General features: G+C 42.8%; 1 protein-coding gene across 2 annotated transcripts in view; it reads right to left on the bottom strand.

Moving 5' to 3' along the window:
* Positions 1 to 22,710, bottom strand: part of POC1A (POC1 centriolar protein A) — a 31,668-nt gene that overhangs the window by 8,608 nt on the left and 350 nt on the right. The window contains exons 2-12 of one of the 2 annotated variants that reach the window (XM_075183769.1): positions 20,019 to 20,103; positions 18,796 to 18,967; positions 17,397 to 17,576; positions 13,882 to 13,989; positions 13,558 to 13,673; positions 11,606 to 11,739; positions 10,402 to 10,470; positions 8,826 to 8,978; positions 8,294 to 8,467; positions 7,509 to 7,618; positions 6,111 to 6,561 (exon numbers count right to left, since the gene is read on the bottom strand). In XM_075183769.1, coding sequence (XP_075039870.1) covers positions 6,516 to 6,561; positions 7,509 to 7,618; positions 8,294 to 8,467; positions 8,826 to 8,978; positions 10,402 to 10,470; positions 11,606 to 11,739; positions 13,558 to 13,673; positions 13,882 to 13,989; positions 17,397 to 17,576; positions 18,796 to 18,967; positions 20,019 to 20,103 — 1,347 coding nt within the window. In that variant the 3' untranslated portion in view covers positions 6,111 to 6,515. Of the gene's footprint in view, positions 1 to 6,110; positions 6,562 to 7,508; positions 7,619 to 8,293; positions 8,468 to 8,825; positions 8,979 to 10,401; positions 10,471 to 11,605; positions 11,740 to 13,557; positions 13,674 to 13,881; positions 13,990 to 17,396; positions 17,577 to 18,795; positions 18,968 to 20,018; positions 20,104 to 22,710 lie in introns of those variants that run through there. The other variant, XM_075183770.1, reaches the window with a different exon arrangement.

Here is a 22,710-nt window from a genome sequence, read left to right as displayed (position 1 = left end):
CCCTCTGTCAGTCTGCAGCCCAGTCTGTCCCCACCATCAGGGGCTCCAGTGAACACCTGACTGGCAGAGTAGACTCCGGGTTGTGTTGTGCCGGCTGGAGGGGTTCCTAACACAAGCTGCGTTCACACATGAACAGACCCTTTGGGGCATATTCAATTCCGATCCGATCCGCGGTAACGCGCATTACCGTGGAAAATGCGCACTACTGCCGGTAATACGGTATCGCAATAACGCAGATTTTCGTACGCAGCCCGTAGGGCTGCGAACGAAAATCCACTTTATTGCGGTACCGCGGATTACATTCACGGCCGTTCCGGCGCGATCCCGCGAATCGGGATTGGAATTGAATATGCCCCTTTATGTCTTAAAGCTGAAACATTTCTGCATATACAGTGTGTCACAACTACGGTATTGCGCGTTTGTGATATCACCATTGAAACTTGTTGCACAGACTGCAATGGGAAAGAAAATGTTGCAGGTCTGTTGCTAAATTTGGTGGAAAATTATATTGTGCAGTGCTGTATAATTTATTGGTTCTTTATCGTCATCATCAGCTATTTATATAGCGCCACTAATTCTGCAGCGCTGTACAGAGAACTCACTCACATCAGTCCCTGCCCCATTGGAGCTTACAGTCTAAATTCCCTAACACACAAACACACTAGGGTCAATTTGATAGCAGCCAATTAACCTACCAGTATGTTTTTGGAGTGTGGGAGGAAACCAGAGCACCCGGAGGAAACCCACGCAAACACGGGGAGAACATACAAACTCCACACAGATAAGGCCATGGTCGGGAATTGAACTCGAGACCCCAGTGCTGTAAGGCAGAAGTGCTAACCACAGAGCCACCGCGCTGCCCGATTGGATTTATAAACTCTGAATAATAAGAATAAAAGCATTTCTGGGACAGATGACAAGCCTCACGTATGAGTTATTTACATGAAGTATCCAATGATAAACTGTTAATTCACTGTATTAAATGTGCATGTTTCTATGTCTATAAGAAACAGACGTCTTCTATATAGCTTTGAGTACGTGTGGAACAAATGTAAGTATAATGGTACCATTCAGCTCAATAACATCATGCCCCATGTCCAGGGCTTTTGTAATCTTTGTGACTGAATATACATCCATTGTCGCAGTCTCATGGGTTTGTTCCTAAATTAAGCAAATTAACTTTGGTCAATTGACAATGACTTGTGTATAATTATCTGTCTATATCGCTGATCTCTTAAAAACCTCACATTTACAATTCATGACCATGGGCTGAAGACGGAGCTGTAATATGGCAGCTATATGTTAATCTAGAATTATCTTGATTTTCATCACAATTTGGGTCAGATTACAACTAGAGATAAGTACAGATGAAGTGACATTTTGTGCAAATGAAGTTAATTTTGCAAAGGGGCGACGTTCCGGCAAGTTTTGCTCTGCCATTCCGCACTCTATTTGTAAATCAGAATTTATTGCCTATAAGTAGGGCTGGAATGATGACGATCAGTTCATTCTACGGTGTTGTGCTTGGGGCATTCCTGCCGGCACAATATGCAACATTTCCTGGAAAGGAGTGAATATATGACAGCTATCTCTAGTAACAAGCAGGATCTTGCCTTCAGGTTATTGACTCAGCAGAGGAAAACATGCTATTGTAGAAAAACAGCAGCGTGGAGTGAGAGGCTGCTGGATGAGTGAACCAGTTTTGTTTAATTAGAAAAAAAAAAAAATCAGCGTAAAGTTATTTACGGTCAAGTTTTGTTGTCCGAGTCGGGCTCACATCCAAAATCCATAACAACCAACTGACCTGTTAGCAGCAAAGCACATTCTATATTACTTGCTTTTATCCTGTTTATATATCGAAGGCATATTTATCATTGATATCAGTCCCATTGGAGCTTACAGTCTAAATTCCCTAACACACACACACAGGGCAGAGGCGGACCTAGACTTTATGTTTAGGGGGGGGGGGGGGGGGGGAGGGGGGGGCAATTTTGCATAATCACTCCCCTCCTTTACTCTGATTGGCTGGCCCACATTTAGCCCCGCCTTCCGCTCGCAATTGGCCCCTCCCAGTTTGATCGGCCCGTGTTTAGCCCCTCCCATTTTGATTGGCGGCTGGGACCTATTTTAATGGTAGTCTTTCTGCTGCTAGGGGGGGGGCGAATGCCCCGATCGACCCCATGCCCCCCCTGGCTCCACCACTGCACTAGGGTCCATTTTGTCAAAACTAATTGACAAATAAATTGACACACTCCAAATTTAGCTATTTGGAGTGTAGGATGAAACTGAAGCACCCGCAGGAAACTCACAGAAACGCGGGGAGAACGTACAAACTCCACACTGATAGGGCCCTGGTCGGAATCAAACTCATGACCCCAGTGCTGTGGGGCAGTAATGCTAAACACTGTGCACATTACTACCATTTCAACATCCTATATACTTAATTTCCGGTCATAATGCAGTCATTGTATGGGCGCAAGACTTGTTCTTATGTGGAAGTTACAACATGCCTTTCTTACCAGGCTAGCAATATCCCGCTAAAGTTATGAAATCACAACTTACATTTTGATGAATCAATTGTGGTTTATTTGGAAATATTTACATTGTAATATTTGTAATTGGTTTAGAGAAACTGCAAACTGGGAAAGAGAAACCATTTCTCATCACAGCTTTGATGAAAACACTGCGCTTCCAAACCATGATGTATTTCTTGCTGAAGCCTGAAATAATTGTCAATGTGTCTGCAGCCGGTGATTAACCGTAGTATTGGTGGTCAAGCATATGGGAATAACTAATGGGGACATCAGGATATAACATAAAGGTACTTTAGAGGTAACGTTCTGTAACCATCACCACTGTTTTACTGTTCCTGCCAGTTGGAGACTATTACGCAAGTAACAAACGTATGTGTCAGAAATTACTATGCTTATTTCTTATGCAAGAGAACCTCAAAACTTGTGCTGTTCTGTCTTCTCCAAATGGTCTCACGGGTGTTTTTCCCAATACTCCTAATCATCTATAACAAATGTAATGCTTTGTACCATCCTGATAGTATGGAGTTTGCATGTTCTCCCCATGTTTGCGTGGGTTTCCTCTGGGTCCTCCCATACTCCAAAAACATACTAGTAGGTTAAGTGTGTGTGTGTATGTTAGGGAATTTAGACTGTAAGCTCCAATGGGGCAGGGACTGATGCAAGAGAGTTCTCTGTACAGCGCTGCGGAATTAGTGGTGCTATATAGTTGATGATGATGCTGCTCAAAGACGATAAAGGATTACACTCTGCCATGAGTGAGGCTCTCTGTAGATGAACATCACTGTGCTGCACAAAACCAGACAGACACCAGCAAAGTAATAGTGCAAGTACAAATCTTTACTTATTAAAGCATCTAAATATCCCTACATTTCAGAGTGTCACAAACTATGGGAGGTGTCACTGGCCACTGGGGCGGCTGCTGGAATCCAAATGAGTGTCTGGTCTCCTGTAGGGCACAGTGCCCAGGTCTGTTCGCTAGTCAGAAGCTGACATACAAAGGACCAGATATCAAGGGAGAAAACACAAACATCATCGTAACCTGGCCCCCAAAGGGCAGTGTGGCGAGCACAGGTCCAGTATTAGGAGGTACTACAGATATAAGAATGGGTGCAGGCATAAGCAGTAAGAGTGCACCAGGCACGGGGAACAAAGCGGCCTCAGGTATCATCATCAAGCATGGTGGAATGTGACAACAATGATATGGATGGTAAGGAGCAAGCCAAGGTCCCATGGTTGTGCCCTGTCGTGTGAAAGAAAATAATAGACTACATTGATGATACATATTAATTTTTACTTTACGGGGTTATAGTGAAAGCAGACAGACATATGACTTGTTTTGTTTCATTTCCAGACAAATCCCCATAATTGATCAGGAACGGTAAAAAGTAGAACAGTTACAACATCAACAAGGATAAAGAGTTACAGATGCAGTTTGTTTTTGCCGAGAAGCCCCATGTGATTGGCACACAAGATCGACAACTCTAAATGTTCACATTTTACCAAGACCACGCCAAATTGGTATGCTGTCCCCCTCCTATTCCTTGCTGAAAGTTGAGACTGTAAGTAAGCAGCCCCAATAACAGAATGCTGTCAGCTCACTACGCGTTTCTCAGCGTTTCTCAGCGTCTCCTGCAACCTTGTATTAGACGGCCATCACCTTGCATTTAATTTTACTTTGTATAACAACATTTTGGGCAAAATTCAGTAGAGCAGAAACCGTTGTTCTATCATTGTCTCTAAACTCCCACATACCCCCTCCCACTGCCACTCTCCGTTCTTTGTCTTGTGTGTTCACAGTCATATAAACCATTTCCATGTAAGAGATATTTCAGCTCACTTACGAAAGCCAACGCCATCAAATAGCATCAATAAATAGATACAACGTGACTCTTCTTTCTCCTTTGAAACTACACAACCAGTTTCAGATTCTAGAACCAATAGTGATAGGAACGGGGATTTAACACAATTATTAATGAATTCACTCTCTTGTGACCTGTCAGGAGATCTGAGACACATAATTGAAGATACGCTGTATAGGTTCCCAACAACAACTGGAAACAGTGACAGCGGAGAAGCGGTCATGTCAGGACTCGTGAAAGCTCGATCTACTAGAATGACTCACGCAGGGCTATAGGCACAGCGGGTGGGGCCGGATCCATGCACTTGTATGTTATAAGCTTAATAAAAATCAACGTTGGCAGAAGATAAAACCCAGAAGCTTCCTGTGTGTGGCCAGTAATTGTGATGAGTCACCGCACATCAGAGGAGAGTGATCCTGACTTACACAGACCGGGCTCCATACTTAGATCAGAACATCCTGACCATTATTCTATGTTTTGTATGTGATATCATAGTGACACGCACGGTGTCATTTCTGCACAATTAAGGAAACATCCACCTAGAACAAGAGGGCTCCTTATCGGTGGGGTGGGTGTAAACTGACCAAATAATTATAGGACGAGACCATGATCCACTAAAACCACATGTAATGATCTATATATTTATACACACACCCAATTACTGTAACATGTAAAGTATCCTTATATTTGAAGAATAGCGATGTCACTCCTGTAAAATACTGTCATGTGAAAGTGTCCAGCGAGGGACTGTTACAGTTGGTGAATTTAACCACACCCACACATACGTGTATATGAGGTCACACATACAAGCAGCTAGTATGTTTCACATTGATAAGGAAATTATGTAACCACTAGTGCAAAGCAACAAGTAGGATTTATAAATTTCATTTCATAGAGACGACACTACAATCTTCCTCCATCGGTTAAACAGGAGCCTCACGTTACACTGTGCTGCTGGGGGACCCTGCTCCTTCCACTATATAACTCTCAGTCTGTGACTTCCTGCTGTCTCCATTCCCCTCCTCACACCATGTCACTGTCCCTGTCACATACAGCCCTGTCCTCACTAACACATCACTCATCTCCTGATATACTCTGTGCTGCTGGGGACCCTGCTCCTTCCACTATATAACTCTGTCTGTGGCTTCCTGCTGCCTCCATTCCCCTCCTCACAACATGTCACTGCCCCTGTCCTCACTAAGACAAGTAACCCACTGGACAGGTCTCTGCCTTCCACAAGATCCGCACACGCACCACCTGAAATACTCTGCGATGCTGTGATTATGTAATAAGCTGTGAAACCCCCCCAACAACCAGGGTTTACAGACTGACTAGGGTCTGACCACCTTATTTTATTCAAACACCTTAAGCAGACCCGCTCAGCAGGAAGCAAAAGAAAAAAAATACAACACAATAGTGAAGTGTAAAACAAACAGTGAGACGCCTCCGCTCTGCGCTGTGTGACACAAGTCATAGACGTGTGGACCCCCCCTCTGCTGTGTGTACAATGGGAAAGTCCATGTTTCACAGCGTTGGTTCATATGTTAATCACACGAGAGTGATGCCGGATGGAGCTTTGTTTCTACTGTTCCCGGCTCTAAAATTGGGATCTCAGCGATAACCATTTTTTCTTTAAATTGAATTACCTAACGCCACATTTACCAAGAAAATATCAAATCATTTTGTTTATTATAACTGAATTGTTGCACTTTATTTCAGGAATGAGGCATTTATTAAAATCCTTTTGTACAGAGATGCCCTTACGTGAACAGACATCGTGGGTGTAGAAGATACTACATGTGATAGGATGGACCGCCTCTGCCACCCTGTCTGCTGTTGCTGGGACCCGGATGGGCTTACTTTGCCAGCATTCCCTTTCATTATCTCAAATGCGCCCTCTTGCCGTAGTAGGAGGGGCTTACAAATGCTGCCAGCACTGGACTCCTTACAGGCATCCAGTACTGGGTTTCTTCTGGGTAACTGACACTGCTAATTTACCCATGGCTGGTACCCCTGACATCTTCCTATAGATCAGGGTTGCTGTGGATGGATCCCCCCTGGCCTATCACACTGGCCAGAGCTGCTGGATAGCGGGCAGAGCGGTGGTACCGGAAAAGCTTGGTCAAAACATCAGTAACAGAGGGATTGGATTAGATTTTGGGTCTAATCTGTAGGTCACAGAAATAGGAGCAGGTCAAGTGATGTTTATTTAATCAGACCGGTTGACGGTACCAGGAACAGGTCAGATGAAGCAAGAAAGAACAATTTTCAATACAAGACAGGCCTTTTTATACCGATTTGAACACAGCCTCACAGGATGAATCAGGATGCAATTTGTTTACCCAAACATGGATTTGCATGCAATGCAAAGCTAACAATATTAACACTTCTGTTATGTGCTAAAACTTGATGCTTACATTATCCGAGATGCAGTCACGCCAGACAGCGGCTTCCTGCTGGGTATACAGGCTAAACAGGTGTTTGTCACCTCACATAAGGACTTACTTAGCATTTCCTGCTATCAGCAAACAGACTTCCTCTAGCAAAGATACAAACCCAAACAATGACGCTTGCATACAAAACACATCCCAATGTAACATGATAAATGCATTTCAAATTATACATTGGTGCCTGCACCTCTGATTGAAACACATTTCTACGATAAATTATTTCTAAATGATCCAGCCAAAAATAAGTTATTTATAAGTGATCCAGTCACACTACATAAATAGACGCCCTCACATATAAGCATGGAGTAGCTATTGGTGCCTTCCCCTCCCCCCGAAACCTTCTGTGTGCCGCCATTTTTCCCAGGGCCCCATGCTATGAAAACCACTTTGATAGATACGATTCGTTATTGCGTCACCCTATCGTTTTCGCCTATACCGGCCCTGTGATAAATAGCCCTCAATCCCAATACGTGAATATAAATATACACAAATAACGGATACATAAAAATTATGTGCGATTGACACAAAAAAAAAACCAGAAAATAAATTATTACAAACACGACAAACGGTTTATTAAAATAAAGCTATATAAATATTAACAACTTAAAAAGGAAACATCACTGATAAAAGAACCCTAATACAGCTTCGTCATTACGCAGAATTACCGTGTGGCGGTATCACTGCGCGGGGCGGGAGATCTCCCCTCTTGTCTTTGGATACATTCCCTCAGTTTGTCCTCGGTCAGAGAAAGTCTTTGTTCTAAAATCCCCACCGTCTAGAAAGAGGACAAAACATTAGGACTCTGGAATAAACATGGATGACAAAGTGGCTACAAACTGGAGATTATATGGTTATAATTAGACTATTAAGAAACATGTTATAATTCATATATTGTATAGAATGACAAACCCTCTACTGATAACTATGACGTATTACTGACCAGACCACCTACAAAATTGGGGTTGTATATAAAAAGTGCATCGATCAGGACGGCTCGGATTTTTGGCGCTATCCTGCCCTTCATTTTTTTGATTAACCCTTTGGCTACCACTGTTCTACCTCAATGTCTGTCCCAACAATTAATTAGGTTCCTATAGGAGTAAATCTTACACCGGAGGAGAGTCGGGGTGTACGTGTGGTTAATCGTGTTAATAACCGAAATTAGGGGCAACATCAAGGATTATTCGTCCTCACTTTAGGAACGTTCTTATAGAGTGGGCGCAGCATTTAATAGATTCATTAGCGTTTTACGTGGGAGCCATTATTACAGATATACCGGGAACATTGCGGTGTGCAGAGAAGATTCGTCACTGACCGACAGCATTAAAGTAGTCTGCCGTCAAAAGCTTAGAAGTAATACTGGCCGGAACAGACCCTTACCAAAAATAAGTGCGTCCTTTTTCCTTGTAATATTTCAGAGCTACAACACATCGAGCTGGGGTAACCTCACCTGAGTAAGGATATCGAGCTGCCCTACGATGTGCTCCAGGGTGTTGGCTACGTTGTGCAGATTTTGGACCTCTCCTTGCGGTTTCGGACGCTCAGCAGAGTGAGGCCTGGGTGGTACACGGCTTCTTCCGTCCTCCACGTTGGCTGCGTTGCTATGGGAAGCTGGCAGCGCGGGCTGGAAACACGTTACATAGATGAAATATAGGTAACGAAGGAACCAAAAATACAGAAAGAGGAAGTCATTCCTCCCCCACATAAAAAAAACGCAGAAGTAAACAGTGTAGCATCGCCCGCTAGTCACAAATGTGGAGCAAGTGAATTATAACACAGACCAGGATGTATTCGATATACAACTATTTCTAATGTCTATGTAAGAGAATACACATGCTATTATAGTGTCATTTTCACAAAGCATTACATAAAATTAATTTACTAAACAGCTCTGTGTTCTGAACGACTCCAATAATTAAAATTAGATTTACGTCTTAGAAGATTAGTAACAATTTTGCTATAAACAGGTTTAGTTTTCCAACCTCGTATATCTGATCGTTGCTGACGGGTGGATGCGTCGTACCGAGCAGAACACTTGTTTTGGCCTCTGGGCCGTTCACAAACGTGTTTCGTAGTTTGTGCTTGAGGAGGTCGGCGTAGGCGGTGGAATCAAAGTTTGTTTTCCAAACCATTATCTGCAGAAATACAAACAATAATCTGCTTTACAGAAGCAACGACAGCGAGCGACAAGCCCGGAACATAACAGGTAACGTGGGAATCTGTGCAGCGTGAGGATCGTTTCCTCCTCGTCTTCCAATCTGTTTTGGATCAAAGTCAAACACAATAAACTGTTGTTATGGAAAATGTACCAAAGAGGAACCATAAACGTTGTTTTCACTTTATAATCAACTCTGTACGAGAAACATTTGAGAGCAGCCAACTGAATGACTCAATTAACTGGGACCTTTACTTTCTCTTTACACTACTGACGTCCTAGTGAGAGAAGCAGCCGGCGAGACGTACAAGATCCAGATAGAAAATACATAAATAATATACATTACGGAACAAGTGACTGCATAATGCAGTGGCTGCAGCACAGTGCCTCACAGCACTGGGGTCATGAGTTCAATTCCCGACCATGGCCTTATCTGTAAGAAGTTTGTATGTTCTCCCCGTGTTTGCGTGGGTTTCCTCCAGGTGCTCCGGTTTCCTCCCACACTCCAACAACATACTGGTAGGTTAATTGGCTGCTAAAAAATTGACCCTAGTCTGTGTGTGTGTCTGTCTGTCTGTCTCTGTGTGTATATTAGGGAATTTAGACTAAGCCCCAATGGGGCAGGGACTGATGTGAATGAGTTCTCTGTACAGCGCTGCGGAATTAGTGGCGCTTTATAAATAAATGGTGATGATAATAGACGTAAATAAATCATGTTTGATACATTAATGAACTCAAAAAAATAACCGGAACAGATCTGACTAAGAGATCGCCCCCTTTAACAAACAAGAATGTCTTTTTTAAAAGATACGTTTTAAATATTATTCTCTTACGGACCCATTGCCAAAACTTTTTTTTTAACGATTAGGATACTCAGTGTAATTAGTCTCATAACCAATAGCTCAAAATGTGTTACTTCCTTTTCACGCCTCGAGTAGGTTCCTTCCTTAGTGACGATTATATATGTTTTGCAAGTAAGCTTAGGACAGAGGAGACAGGGAATAATGCAAGTGAGGGTGGGACCCAAATCTAATCTGCAGAAATCACTACACTTCGGAATGTTGTCTTAATACTGCACAAGTTCCCAGAGTTCTATTTGTGACAATTTTCAGCAATAATTGTCCAGTAATGGCTGCATAGAGATCCAGGATATAAATCCCACTAACGCTGTATTTTATGGAGAGTACTGAAGACAGACAACTTTGTAGACAGTTAAGAGGGTATTTCCCCAACATTTCCCTCTATTAAGCTACATAACAGTAACTTTGAGGATAACACTGAATATTCCGATTAACATGATGGATTTGTAGCTTCTATCACATTCCTAGATATCGGTGTCTGTGACTCGCACACACGCGAATATAGGAGTATTCCAGGTATTTGTGTACATTACTTGCACTCACTTGTTCGTCTGATCCCCCCGAGGCGAAGAAGTTTCCTTCTCTTGAGAATTTGACACAAGTAACTGCACCCTGCAAAATAACAGAGCACAAACCACTAAGAACTTAAACGCACATTTCGGTTTTGTAATACGCCGGCGAACCAGAAGGAATGTTTCACTTTAAGCGACTTTCATAAACTTTTTTTTTCCCCAAGGAAGATTTAAAAATGACACAAACACCATTCAGGAACATTCAATGTAAACCAAGTAAAAGACAGTAACATAAATCAAAACCTGCGCATCACTTAGCTAAATAATGTACCAAAGATAAACGAGACGTAGATATACGTCGCTAACGTTCCCCTGCAAGTTATCTGTTCCTTCCCTCTGCTAACACAAGCGAATGACGGAGGTTCTCTATCTTACATTATTACTGGGCAATGGAGACATATACGGAAAAAAGACTTGCAGTCTCCTAGGTAACAACTGTTCTATACAGAACGGTGAATTCACACACATCGGCGTCACTGCAAGTTTAAACAGAAAGAAATGAAGATGCTATGTTTTGGTAGTTTATCTTTTTTGTCCTATATCAGCATCCCTAGCGCTATTGCCTAACGGTTGTGGGATGAGTCTTGTGCGATAGGCGAGGAGGAAATACTCCACCACACTTACACGACCACATGCAGAATCCGCAGTTCGTTTACAAGACAAGCAAATTATATTACAATACATGGAGAAGACAAGGACGGATTCCACATCTGCAGCATTTTAGTGACCCCCCCCCTAGTTATCTCCAGATTATTATTATCATCTGAAGTGTATCACATGGTCTTCCATTCATACAATCAGCATTTAGTTTCCAAGGACCAAGATAAGAGGGTTCTGAATGTTCCACCAGTTTCCTTCACAATTCTGCTCAAGGTTCTAGAAGATCGTTCTCTCTCCAATAAACTACAGAGTCTAAAATAAACATTTTCTGTCTGTGACCAGTGTAAGATTCTCTACTCCCAATTCAGTTTTTATCCATTGTTTCACATTTGTCCTTTAAACAGTCAGATAAGAGATATCACATAAACTGTGTGTATTACACCACAGAGGCTGGCAATTAGTGCGCCTATATCCAAAGCAATGATCCGTGTTGATTTAGGTAGAAGCAGCGACATGACGAGGTACGAGACATGACGCAGTACATGGGGGGTTGTAGTTTATACCAGACAGCTCACCTGGTGACCATGGAGTGTGTATAACAACCGTCCTTCCAGCAGATCCAGTATCTTCAGTGTGGAGTCGTTGGAGGATGTGATTAGATAGTTGCCGGATGGGTGAAAGGAGAGTGCATTCACAACCCCACTGTGTACTGCAAGACACACCGAGAAACGGACCATTATTCCCAACTCCTGAGACAGTAACCGTTCTCCCCTCTCACTCTGACAGTTAGATATTAGCTACAGGCGTCCTTGTTTTATTTAGGGGATTTTTTTTAACGTTTTACATGACAATATCAGTTTAATCACCCGCTGGACTTTGAGAACTGAACATATATTTATTGTATGCAGTCAGTGTCGGCACCTTGTGTAGGCGGCAGCTGTAGGTTAAATAATAATTTTGTTCACTTGCAATTATAATAACCATTGTAGCTGTCACAGGATTATAAGCACAAAACCAACTGAAGTGGATATTATAAGAGCACAGAAATCCCCCGCACTCCTCTTACAGGTCCTACATGAAAGCTGGGCTCTAAAATAATATTTAAAGCAAAAGTCTTCGTTGTATAGATTTGCAAATTCATGTACTTTTATTATTTACAGGGGAATAATGTGTTCTGTGTCCCTTCCCTCATCAGCACATTTATATCCTCAGGTATTATATGTAAATGGACTATAGGAAGTGTGTGTGTGGGGCGACGGTGTGGGGGGGGGGGGGGGGGGGGAGGGGGGTCTCATTCCGCTCTGAGATAAGAGTTCTACATCAGCTCCATCTCTGCCGTCTGCTAATCTGTTTCCTAGTCGGAGGTTCCAGTTTCGGAGCTCGTCAGACTGATAGGAGGTTGTAAAGCCGATCTCAGCCAATTCACAGTGACTCAGCTAAACGCTCATCACACTTACTGGCTGCACTTCCTGTATTCTGTAAAAACATCCACTTTCTGCTTATATACAAAACGCACTTTAAAGGGACTTAAACCTCAATTAACCTTTGGCTTCAGTTACTTATATATAGGCCCTGGGTTCTAGATCTCTATCAGGATATACAGAGATCCCTTGTTCCGTACTGTACACAAGACCACTGTTTGGGGAGGTTCAGTCTATTTCTGCCTCCAGCTTAGTTCTATAAGAAGAAGGCGGCGAATCTACTAATTTGTGCAGGCGATGATTAGACATATAGAGACCTGTGTATATATCTCCTGTCTCTGCTCCTGGGTTATAAGGATATAATACCACGTCACAGAGACATTGTATTCTGAGAAGATTAACACAGAACTACAATGGGAGGACAGTGGAAGGGGATTATAGGACAAAGACAAGAACAAGGGCAGTGTAGTCAATGGCTTCGTAACAGGTACATAAAGTCATTTTATATAGTCTGTTAATATATAATTAGACAAATTAAGTAAACAATTGAGCAATTAAGTAAAAAAAAACAAAAAAAAAAAAACTGAAAAACAGAGTTAGGCCTTTTTTTTTAATAAATAAAATAACCAATCACACATTCAGATAGTGCAGCTGAGCATCAACTAAATGTTATTAATAACAGATGTGTTAAAGCGCGTTCCTGCTGGTTAGAACAAGAGTACTCCTAGTGAAGTACAACATTGTATACTGTACTAAAACACATATTTCTGAGAAGTGTTGTTCTTTAAAAGATAACTCCACCAAAATATAAAGGGTAACTCCCTATAAAAACATTTTCTCCTTGATCTAACTTACCGCTTGCTGTTATTATAAACGGTGTCCGTCCCCCGATCTACCCTAATAGGCGCTGGCCGCCCTCCGTCCGACAATGGCGGATCTGGACTCTCAGCTGTTTGCCTGAATATTATATGCTATATGTGATAGCGCTGCATTATACTGTAGAGTGCGGACACACAGCGCACACACTATAGAGGAAGAGACCTTGGAGAATCGCTGCTGTGAACATATGAACGCAGTTTGGCCGCAGAGGGGCCATTACAGAATACCTTGGTAGTGCTGGATGAGTTTGTTCATCCGAATATCCCAGACCTTCACGGTGTTATCAGTGGCGGCGGCGGCGATGCAGGTCCCGCTGGGGTGAAAGTCCACGAAATTCACAAACCTAACACAAAACACACAACCAGTGTAAAACAACAGAACACTGAGACAACCTAATCTGTGGATGAGCCTTCATGGAGGACGAGCCTAGAGCAACATGGGATTAATTGACCCCCGCGCACAATGCATCCTGGGAAATAAAGTTCAGATAACAGCGACTATGTCAGAGACAACCGCTCCATGTGGGAGGAGCTCAAGGTCACCAGACTCACCCGCCGTGTTCACAGAATGAATGGATGCACTCCCGGCTGGTCTTGTCCCATAGTTTGATGGTTTTGTCGTCGCTGGCGGACACAATCAGTCTTCCGTCTGGTGAAAATCTGAATCACAGGAGTGAAACGTTAGATCTGCAGAAGTAACAGGATCTCCTCGCATGTAGTGCTGCGGAACTACATATCCCAGCATGCACTGCCAGTCTGGGACTTATTGTTTCACAACAATTGGATAAGCCATGGGTTGTCTGCTACTAATGTAGATGTAATAAACAAGTTATATGCATATATATATATATTATTATTAATTTTTATTTATAAGGCGCCACAAGACATCCGCAGCGCCGTACAGGGACAAACAAATTACAATACAATGGGAGACAGCACAGTACAGTAAACACAGCAACTCAGTAAGCTCAATGCACAGCTAGAGAAGGGGGAGGGAGGATCCGCAAACGACGGGGCCCAAGAAGGAGGGCGTGGAAGACAGGGAGACCCCCAGGGGGGAGGAAGGAGCGAGAGTGGACGTGGAGTGGAGCCTCGAGGAGGAGGGCTAAGTAGCTGGAGAGCAGAGTTAGAAGTGGTGGAAGCAGGAGGAGAGATGGCCCTGCTCAGAGGAGCGTACAATCTAAGGAGAGGGGTGGACAGACAGAGAGACGCAGGGGAGAGAGGGAGAGTAGGGGGACAGAGGCAGAAGATAAGGTAGGAAGTTAAGTGGGAGACAGAAAAGCTTTAAGAAAAAGGTGAGTTTTTAGGGCCCGTTTGAAACTGGACAGATTAGGGGAAGTTCTGATGGAGGGAGGGAGCTTGTTCCAGTGGAGGGGGGCAGCGCGGGCGAAGTCTTGGATACGCGCGTGGGAGGAGGTTATAAGGGGGGAAGAGAGGCAACGGTCAGAGGCAGAACTGAGAGGGCGGGATGCAGCATGAAATATAACATTACATGTACAGCATATTAATATAACATTCTACCTTTCACCACAGGGGTGCCCAGCTTTAACCTATAGGAAACACCAATAAACTGACACTGCCCTTTCCTTCTGCATTGGTCCGATCCATGCTCTGTGCACGGCCCATTCTGCCTGCTTTAGGATTAGTGACAGATCATTCTCCGATTCTCATGCTCGCACTCAATCTGAGACTCCCATCCACTGCCACCACCAGCAGTTGTGTTTTCCAGGTATCGATGCCCGGATTTTTTTTTTTTTTTTTAAGAAGGATAAATTAATTCAGTCCCCTCGCTCTGCTGCTCAGTGAGAGAGGGCAGGTCTGTGTAATAATAGCCCCCGGATCAGGTCATCTCTATTATCAAACCACTGGAGTGAGAAGTTATCAGACCCTAAAGCTGGGTACACACTACAGAGTTTTTGTTCAATAGTCGGCTCAACCAGCAGACATACGACCGCTCGTTGGAAAGACGGGTCAGTGTGTGCAGTGACACGATGGTCAAAAGTCTGTCCAAATGGACGATTGTCGCCTCATTTGGTTGGTCGTACCGTTCAATATTTTTGTTTCAATCTCCTTTCCGTTGTGTAGGGTGTATAAACTTCCGACCGATCCACGACAATCCTCCCTCGACCTGGGGGGCGTGTGTGTGTGTGTAAGTTTGTGATGCCTGTACCAGTCCCACGTGGTGCGGTATCCGCACATCACAGACTTGTGTTTTGTATACATGTGTATTGCACCTGTCTGGCTGCAGACCATTACACGTGTATAAAGCACGTGTGTTATTACCCTTTGCATCTATGTTGGGAACCTATTCATATGTACTCTTTATAGACTTTTACCTTTATAAAAGCAGTTGCTTTTTCTTCTTCTACTGTATCCATTGTAGGTTTAAAAATAGGAATGAATGAAGAGACTGTGTCGCTGTCTCCTTTTATGCGGTTTTGGGTGTTAACTATAGTGAAAGCTCTGCCCCTTTATGCTAATGTCTTTGGTATCTCATTACATGCCCCGCAAATGTTGCTTCAGTGTGTACGAAACTACAATCATTGTTCACGACAACAAGGCTGTAAAAAGTCGCTAACGGGACAGCCGCTCTTCCCTTTATCGTCTAAAACAAGGCTGTGTGTATGCAGTCCATGGACCGAGCGATCGGACCATCGATCTGATGTAAAATCGAACAGCATAAAAAGCTGATGGGAAATTCTGTAGTGTGTACCCAGCTTAAGGAAAGATCAAAACGAAACAAAGACAATCCCCAACCATTTTTTTTTCCGCACAAATCTTTCAATACGGATATATCCCATTAAATGTCTCCTGAGGTAACACAGAGTCTAATGGTGTATAGTCAATAAAAGGCAGCAAGTTAGACAATTATCAAATATCAGGCACATCTTTATCCACGGATGCTACGCGGTAATTTACTGAAGGCACTTCCCACCTACTCTCAAATCCACGGCTACTAGAGTTTATACTGTCGGTCATGTATTAAAGCACCATATAAGCAAGTAAAAAAAAATAGCCAACAGATTTGGCAGCTAAAAACACAAAAAACAAATAAACAATTTTAGATACGTGCGTGACAAATATATACATGTGCATTGAACACGTACAAAGAGACATTTACAAGCCTATTCTTAATTTCTGTAACAACTGCAGGAAACATCCAACAACCACAAGAGTGTACTTATAGATTTACTGTAAAGAACGTTTTCTGGCAGATTCCGCTCTGTAATTATATAAAAAGTGAAAATATGCCACAATTACTACTTTCCTCAGAGTTACAGCGTTATATGTCCATTGTGCTCTAAAACAGGAACTACGGAGGAGATATTTTTATTTTTCTATTGAAGTCATAACTCCTTTTTTAAACATTAAATATGTTGGGGAACTTGTGTGAAAACTGGTGCAGAGGAAAAGGTGGTGTTAACGGCAGTGACATTCTGACACTTCTGTAATGCAGTTAATAAAAAAAAATGAATGGGCAACATCACTATTTTAATAATGGTTTCTAAAAACACCCGTTATTCACGCCTGGACATTTAACGGGTGAGAATCATTAGAGCTGTGGTTTGGGATCAGCAAGATTATAAAATTAAAACAAAATAAAAGTGCATTTATGGAATGATATTTTTATAGAAACCATATAAACCAGTAAGAATTGATTGTAAAATCAGAGAATTGTATTCAGACAGATCAGACTTTACCCCAAGTGGAGATTACCATCAATACACACCAGGGGGTAAATGTATCAAGCTGAGATTTTCGGCGGGTTTGAAAAACCAATCAGATTCTAGCTATCATTAATTTAGTACATTCTACAAAATGACAGCTAGAATCTGATTGGTTGCTATAGGCAACATCTCCACTTTTCAAACAAGCCAGAAAACTCTCAGCTTGATACATTTACCCCCCAGGATCCGTTTAGCTGGAAATCATATAACACATCTTATGTCTTTAGACCTTGTGATAAAACCTGAGCACCGGGAGGAAACACCAATGAGCGCAGGGAGAAAGTACAGGTCGCTCGCTGCTCGGAATGTAACTAAATCTTATGAAATCCAGGCACTTACTTGGCACAGCGCACCCAGTTTATGTGCTGGTTCAGGGAGAAGAGGAATTTTTGCCTGTGAAGGGTCCACACTTTCACCGTTTTGTCATCCGAAGCAGTGACCAAAGACTGTCCGTCGCCAGAGAAGCTAACACTTCGCACCGTGGCGGTGTGGGCTTTAAACACTGTGGATTCTCCTTTTCTGAAATAAAAGTCCCAGTAATTATATTGCAAACATGAGGCTGTGTTAGAACCCAAATGCAACGCTCTATCGTTCTGCCGCAACCGCGAAACACTTTGTTCATAACTTAATGAATTGCTGCATCCTACAGATAGAGTAGATTTTGGTGCACATCACAGAAATCCGCATGTTATCTCCATTCACTTCACAGGAATAAAGTGTGACAATGATTTATTTTATTGGTGCTTATTGATCAACCAAATGAGTTGAATATGGTTTTAAATAAATATCTCGACATCCCTGATAACACTTATATCAAATATTAAAGCCCATTTAGTAACATTGAGGCAGACCTGTCAACCAAGCCCTCTAGTGTGATGTTCACCTTACTACAAGCATTATATATATATATATATATATATATATATATATATATATATATATATATATATATATATATATATATATACACACACACACATTTTAGTTATTTTCCCTTGCAGTTACATGCATAACCTGAGGGTGACACTGTTGTACCAACACATGTAGTCAGTGCTACACCAATATTTTACTGGGGGAAAAGGAACTTTTGGAGAGGTGCAGTTTAAATCCGTGCAATAAAATGCAAAGTATATATGTCTCTGCTGCTGGTGACTGCAGAGGACCTTACATCACAGCAAACAGAGGATAATAATCATCACTACTCAAATTTCTACACTGATGCATCGTTCTTTAAATGCAATGATTTAATTGCCCCTTAAATAAGAGACTGAACAAATGAGACGTAGTTTTACCCATTTTTCTGTACAAACTTAAAGAATCGTTTTGCTGACTCTCTATCATCATTATTCAGAAACTCGCAGCTAATCGCCCCCACAATAATGTCATCACTATCCCCAATCACATAGGATTATCACCAGAACAACCTCCAAGCTGTTGTATTGGGATAGGAATATGACACATGAGTGTTTATCGTGAAGATTTAGGAGGAGACACATAATTTAAGGAACCAACACAAAAACAAGCAGAACACCTTTAGAGGATCTAGAACTTGTCTGCAGCATGAATATTATTATACATTCATCTCTTACTGTTTACATTTAATCACAGCAGTGAGAGCACCAGTGATTGCTGTCAATTCTCTAGAATTACTTTAAAGGGCTCTTGGACTTATACATTAGGATGGTACCCGTGAGCTGAAGACAAAGTAACGTCAGTAAGATATAAAAGCAATACTTACACACTGGGGACCCACAAGCGGACGGTTTTGTCTCTTGAGGCCGATGCCAGGAGGTGCCCAGAGGGCGAGAACTCCACAGACATCACAGCGTCCTTATGGCCTACGAAGCGATACGCTCTCATCTGAGACTTCATGTTCCAGACCATGACGCAGGAGTCCATGGAGCCACTGGCTGCAACGGAAACAACATGCGGTTTAATCCCAATCATTAGACGACTAGACACGGATGTGCCGAGATACTGATCAGACATATAGCATGCTACGTCTTCATAAACCACTAAACAAACAAACAAGCTATCTAATAATTCTTCTATATAAACACATATGTCCCTAAACCCGTACAGTGTACAAAGCGATCTCTTGTACCTCCTCCATCACCTTTAGATAGTAAATTCTAGTGAGCGGACATCAGAGGCATTAATAGGTTAGGAACCCATGGATTGGCAGCTGGGGACTCTGGAAACCAAATTATTGAGATGCAGACTGTAGATTTTAAAATATTAAGGCAGCAGGGTAATAATGGGCATGTTTTTGGTGGAAGGGACTTTGGGTCCAATGATTGTCAGCGGTTATAATCTATTTCAGTGTTGGCTAACCTGTGACACTCCAGGTGTTGTGAAACTACAAGTCCCAGCATGCTCTGCCAATATATAGCAGCTTATTGCTGGAAGGGTATGCTGGGATTTGTAGTTTCACAACACCTGGAGTGTCACAGGTTAGCCAAAACTGATCTATTTTAACCCTCACATTCCCCTTTAGTAAGGATCCACCGAAGAAGTAGACTAAATCCTGTGTTGCCCATACAGAAGCTGGGGGCCAGAGGGTGGGAGAGAGAGAGAGAGAATGTTGGGGGACGGACTCCATCATAGACTGACACAGTCACGTGGGGACAGCGGTGTGGAATATATGCGGCACCTGATTGGATGACAGCAGCTCCCGTCCGATACCACATTCACGTCCTCATTTCTGTCCTGCCCGTTTCTCCCCCCATCTGAGAAGTGCCCTGATCTGGCGCTAATGGTCAAGAAAACAGAGGGGAGCAGGGCGTTTTCCCGTTATTTCTATGTATTAGCAAATCCAGAGAAGTAAAGATCTTATTGTACAACCTCTGCCAATATGTTTCTCTGTATGGACAAACAAACAGACTTTATTTCCTACTAATATATATATAGTTCCCTTGACACTCTCTCATTGTTTAACGACATCTGTTCCATGACATTCACCTATCTGCTTCATGTTAGGATTGAAATCCACACTCGTAACGGTGTCTCTGTGGCCTTTAAAATGCCGCTCCAGGGAGGGATCATCCTAAAATAAATAAAAGACAAGTGAGATATATTTCCCCACAAAATAACAAACTGCCAAACTACAAACCCAGGTCATTGCCATGATCGCAGCACAGAATGTACAACTATAATCTAACGAACATAACTGCAGACTCTCACTTCCCCAACATTGCAAAGCAAATAAACCTTCAACCCCCCTGTCCAGCTGCATAACATAGACACTGTGTGTAAACAGGATAATGTCCTGTGGACTCTGCTATGGGACAAACATGTACATAATATATATTTGTGCGGTTAACTAGAGGTAAATATTCTGATTTGTGTTTATTCTACATTGTAAACAAGGTTTCACCAGCTAGTGACTATATAGTGAGAGCACCTTTACATCACTCCTGTCTACTGGCCAGAAACCATATTTCTAGTTAGATTGGATGGTAAATATGATCAGCAGATTAGTGAATCAGGGTGCGTAGGTGGTAAACGTCATTAGGCCAGACGCTATTACCCCAGTGTATACATATTAGCACTCCACGTGTGTGGTCACTTACGTGAATATGTTGAAATACCATATTAGAAGTATGGTCCTACTTATGGATATCCTGCGTAAATGCGGCAGTTTATAAGGACCAGAGTTCAATTCCAAATTAAAGGAGTTTCCCACTTTAAAAGTGAAAGTTACCAAACCACCCCGTCACCAGCGCCTAATATTAATATTTTGTTGGGACTCAGCATTGCTGCAGGAGAGATCAGACACAGTGTGGCATATTCAATTGTTGGTGAAAACTGCAAAAATCTTGCGGCGCGCGCACTATTACGGTAATAGTGCACGTAAATACCGTTATTACAATAGTTTTCTCGCTGTATTTCAGCTCATGGAGCTGCGAGCTGAAATCCAGCTTACTATTACCGTAATACTGATAATAGTTTTAACGCCGCAGGGAAACGAAAGAATTGAATATTCCCCAGTGACTGTGAATTAAAGTTGGCTAGAGGAACGCTCACTCCAAAAAGCAGCTGACTTACACTCACAGCCCCTATATTTGGGGAACGGAGGGGGTTTGGATACAATGGTGCTTTCCACACTAGAGATTTTCAGCTTAGAGATGCTCATGCTTACATTCTATAGTTTATATAAAAGCTGGAAGACCTTTTACAGTCTCACAGCTAATAATCAATGCTTAAAACATCCTGTGTGACAGGTTGCTCACATATAACGGATTTTAATTGGTCAGCATTAGTAGTGAGCGCTTTGGACATTAGTCGTTAGCGTTTAGCCAGTGTGACATCTTCTCCGTTTTACTCATAGAACTTTATTATTTTAATTTGAAGTGTTTACAGGCAGTGCTTTAAAGGTGAAACAGAAGATGCCAGTGTGACTCCATTCCAAGTATGTCTTCAGGTATAATCCCATCATCCATAAATGTGGACAAATTAAATTATTTAAAATATTAGGCTGCATTGAGGATATTGAACCATTCACATTAGCTGATATCATACCAGTCTAAAGGTAATTTACAAAACAGAGCCACCAGCGGCCATTACTGAGATTCAAAGTCCTATTGGGTAAGGTCAGGTTTATATAAAGCGGAGGCCTACTTTATATGCCGGCAGCTTTCCCTAGTGACGCTGTGCGTGTACAGACCAGAGGTAAATGAGGGGCAGCATAGACGGAAAGAGGGGTGGATATAAAACATATCCAAAACGATAGTGGTAGGAACGTGGTGACTGTGGCAGAGGAGGGACGAGTAAAAATGGTGCCCAAAGAGGTGGGAAAAGGGGTAACTGGGGCAGAATAATAAATATTGCCTGGTAAGGAACAGACAGAGGGTGGCAGGGGGTGACTACAGGTTACCCAGAACAGGTGGGGTTGAATGGTTATGACGAAGGCATTTTATAGGGTACATGGTGGATATAAAAGTTACCTGGTCAGGTAGAAGAAGAGGTGGTAGATGGTGAATACAAATGTTATCCGGTAAAGGTGGGTACAAAAGGGGGTGAAGGGGGCAGAGCAAAGGGTAAGAGGGGTATATAGGAGTTGCCAAAAATAGGGTAGTCGGTTATGGAGGCTGAGGTGAGCATGTGATAGGACATATATGTGACACAGGGAGAGGTCGCCCGAGGCTGATCAGGCGATGCTGGTGCCACACACAGGTCACATGTCATAGGGTCCATGGAGGACCACTACCCCCAGTATGCCCTGATCACTGGATGCAAGGGGACGGCACCCCCATACTCCTCTATGAGCACTACAACCCCCAGCATGCCCTGATCACTGGATGCAAGGAGACGGCACCCCCATACTCCTCTATGAGCACTACTACCCCCAGTATGCCCTGATCACTGGATGCAAGGGGAGGGCACCCCCATACTCCTCTATGAGCACTACAACCCCCAGCATGCCCTGATCACTGGATGCAAGGGGACGGCAACCCCATAATCCTCTATGAGCACTACTACCCCCAGCATGCCCTGATCACTGGATGTGATACAGCAGCCACATACACAGTAATGTCAGTATCTCCCACAAACCCCACTCAGGTCACGTTATATGGAGGACCCTGGAGCACTACAAAACCCAGCATGCCCTGATCACTGGCTATGATGAGACCAAACTCCTCTGTGATTATAT

Source organism: Mixophyes fleayi, chromosome 8 (genome assembly GCF_038048845.1).
Source record: "Mixophyes fleayi isolate aMixFle1 chromosome 8, aMixFle1.hap1, whole genome shotgun sequence".
NCBI lineage: Eukaryota > Metazoa > Chordata > Amphibia > Anura > Limnodynastidae > Mixophyes > Mixophyes fleayi.
Note: the sequence above shows the minus strand (reverse complement) of the source record. Positions and strands in the feature narration are given on the sequence as shown.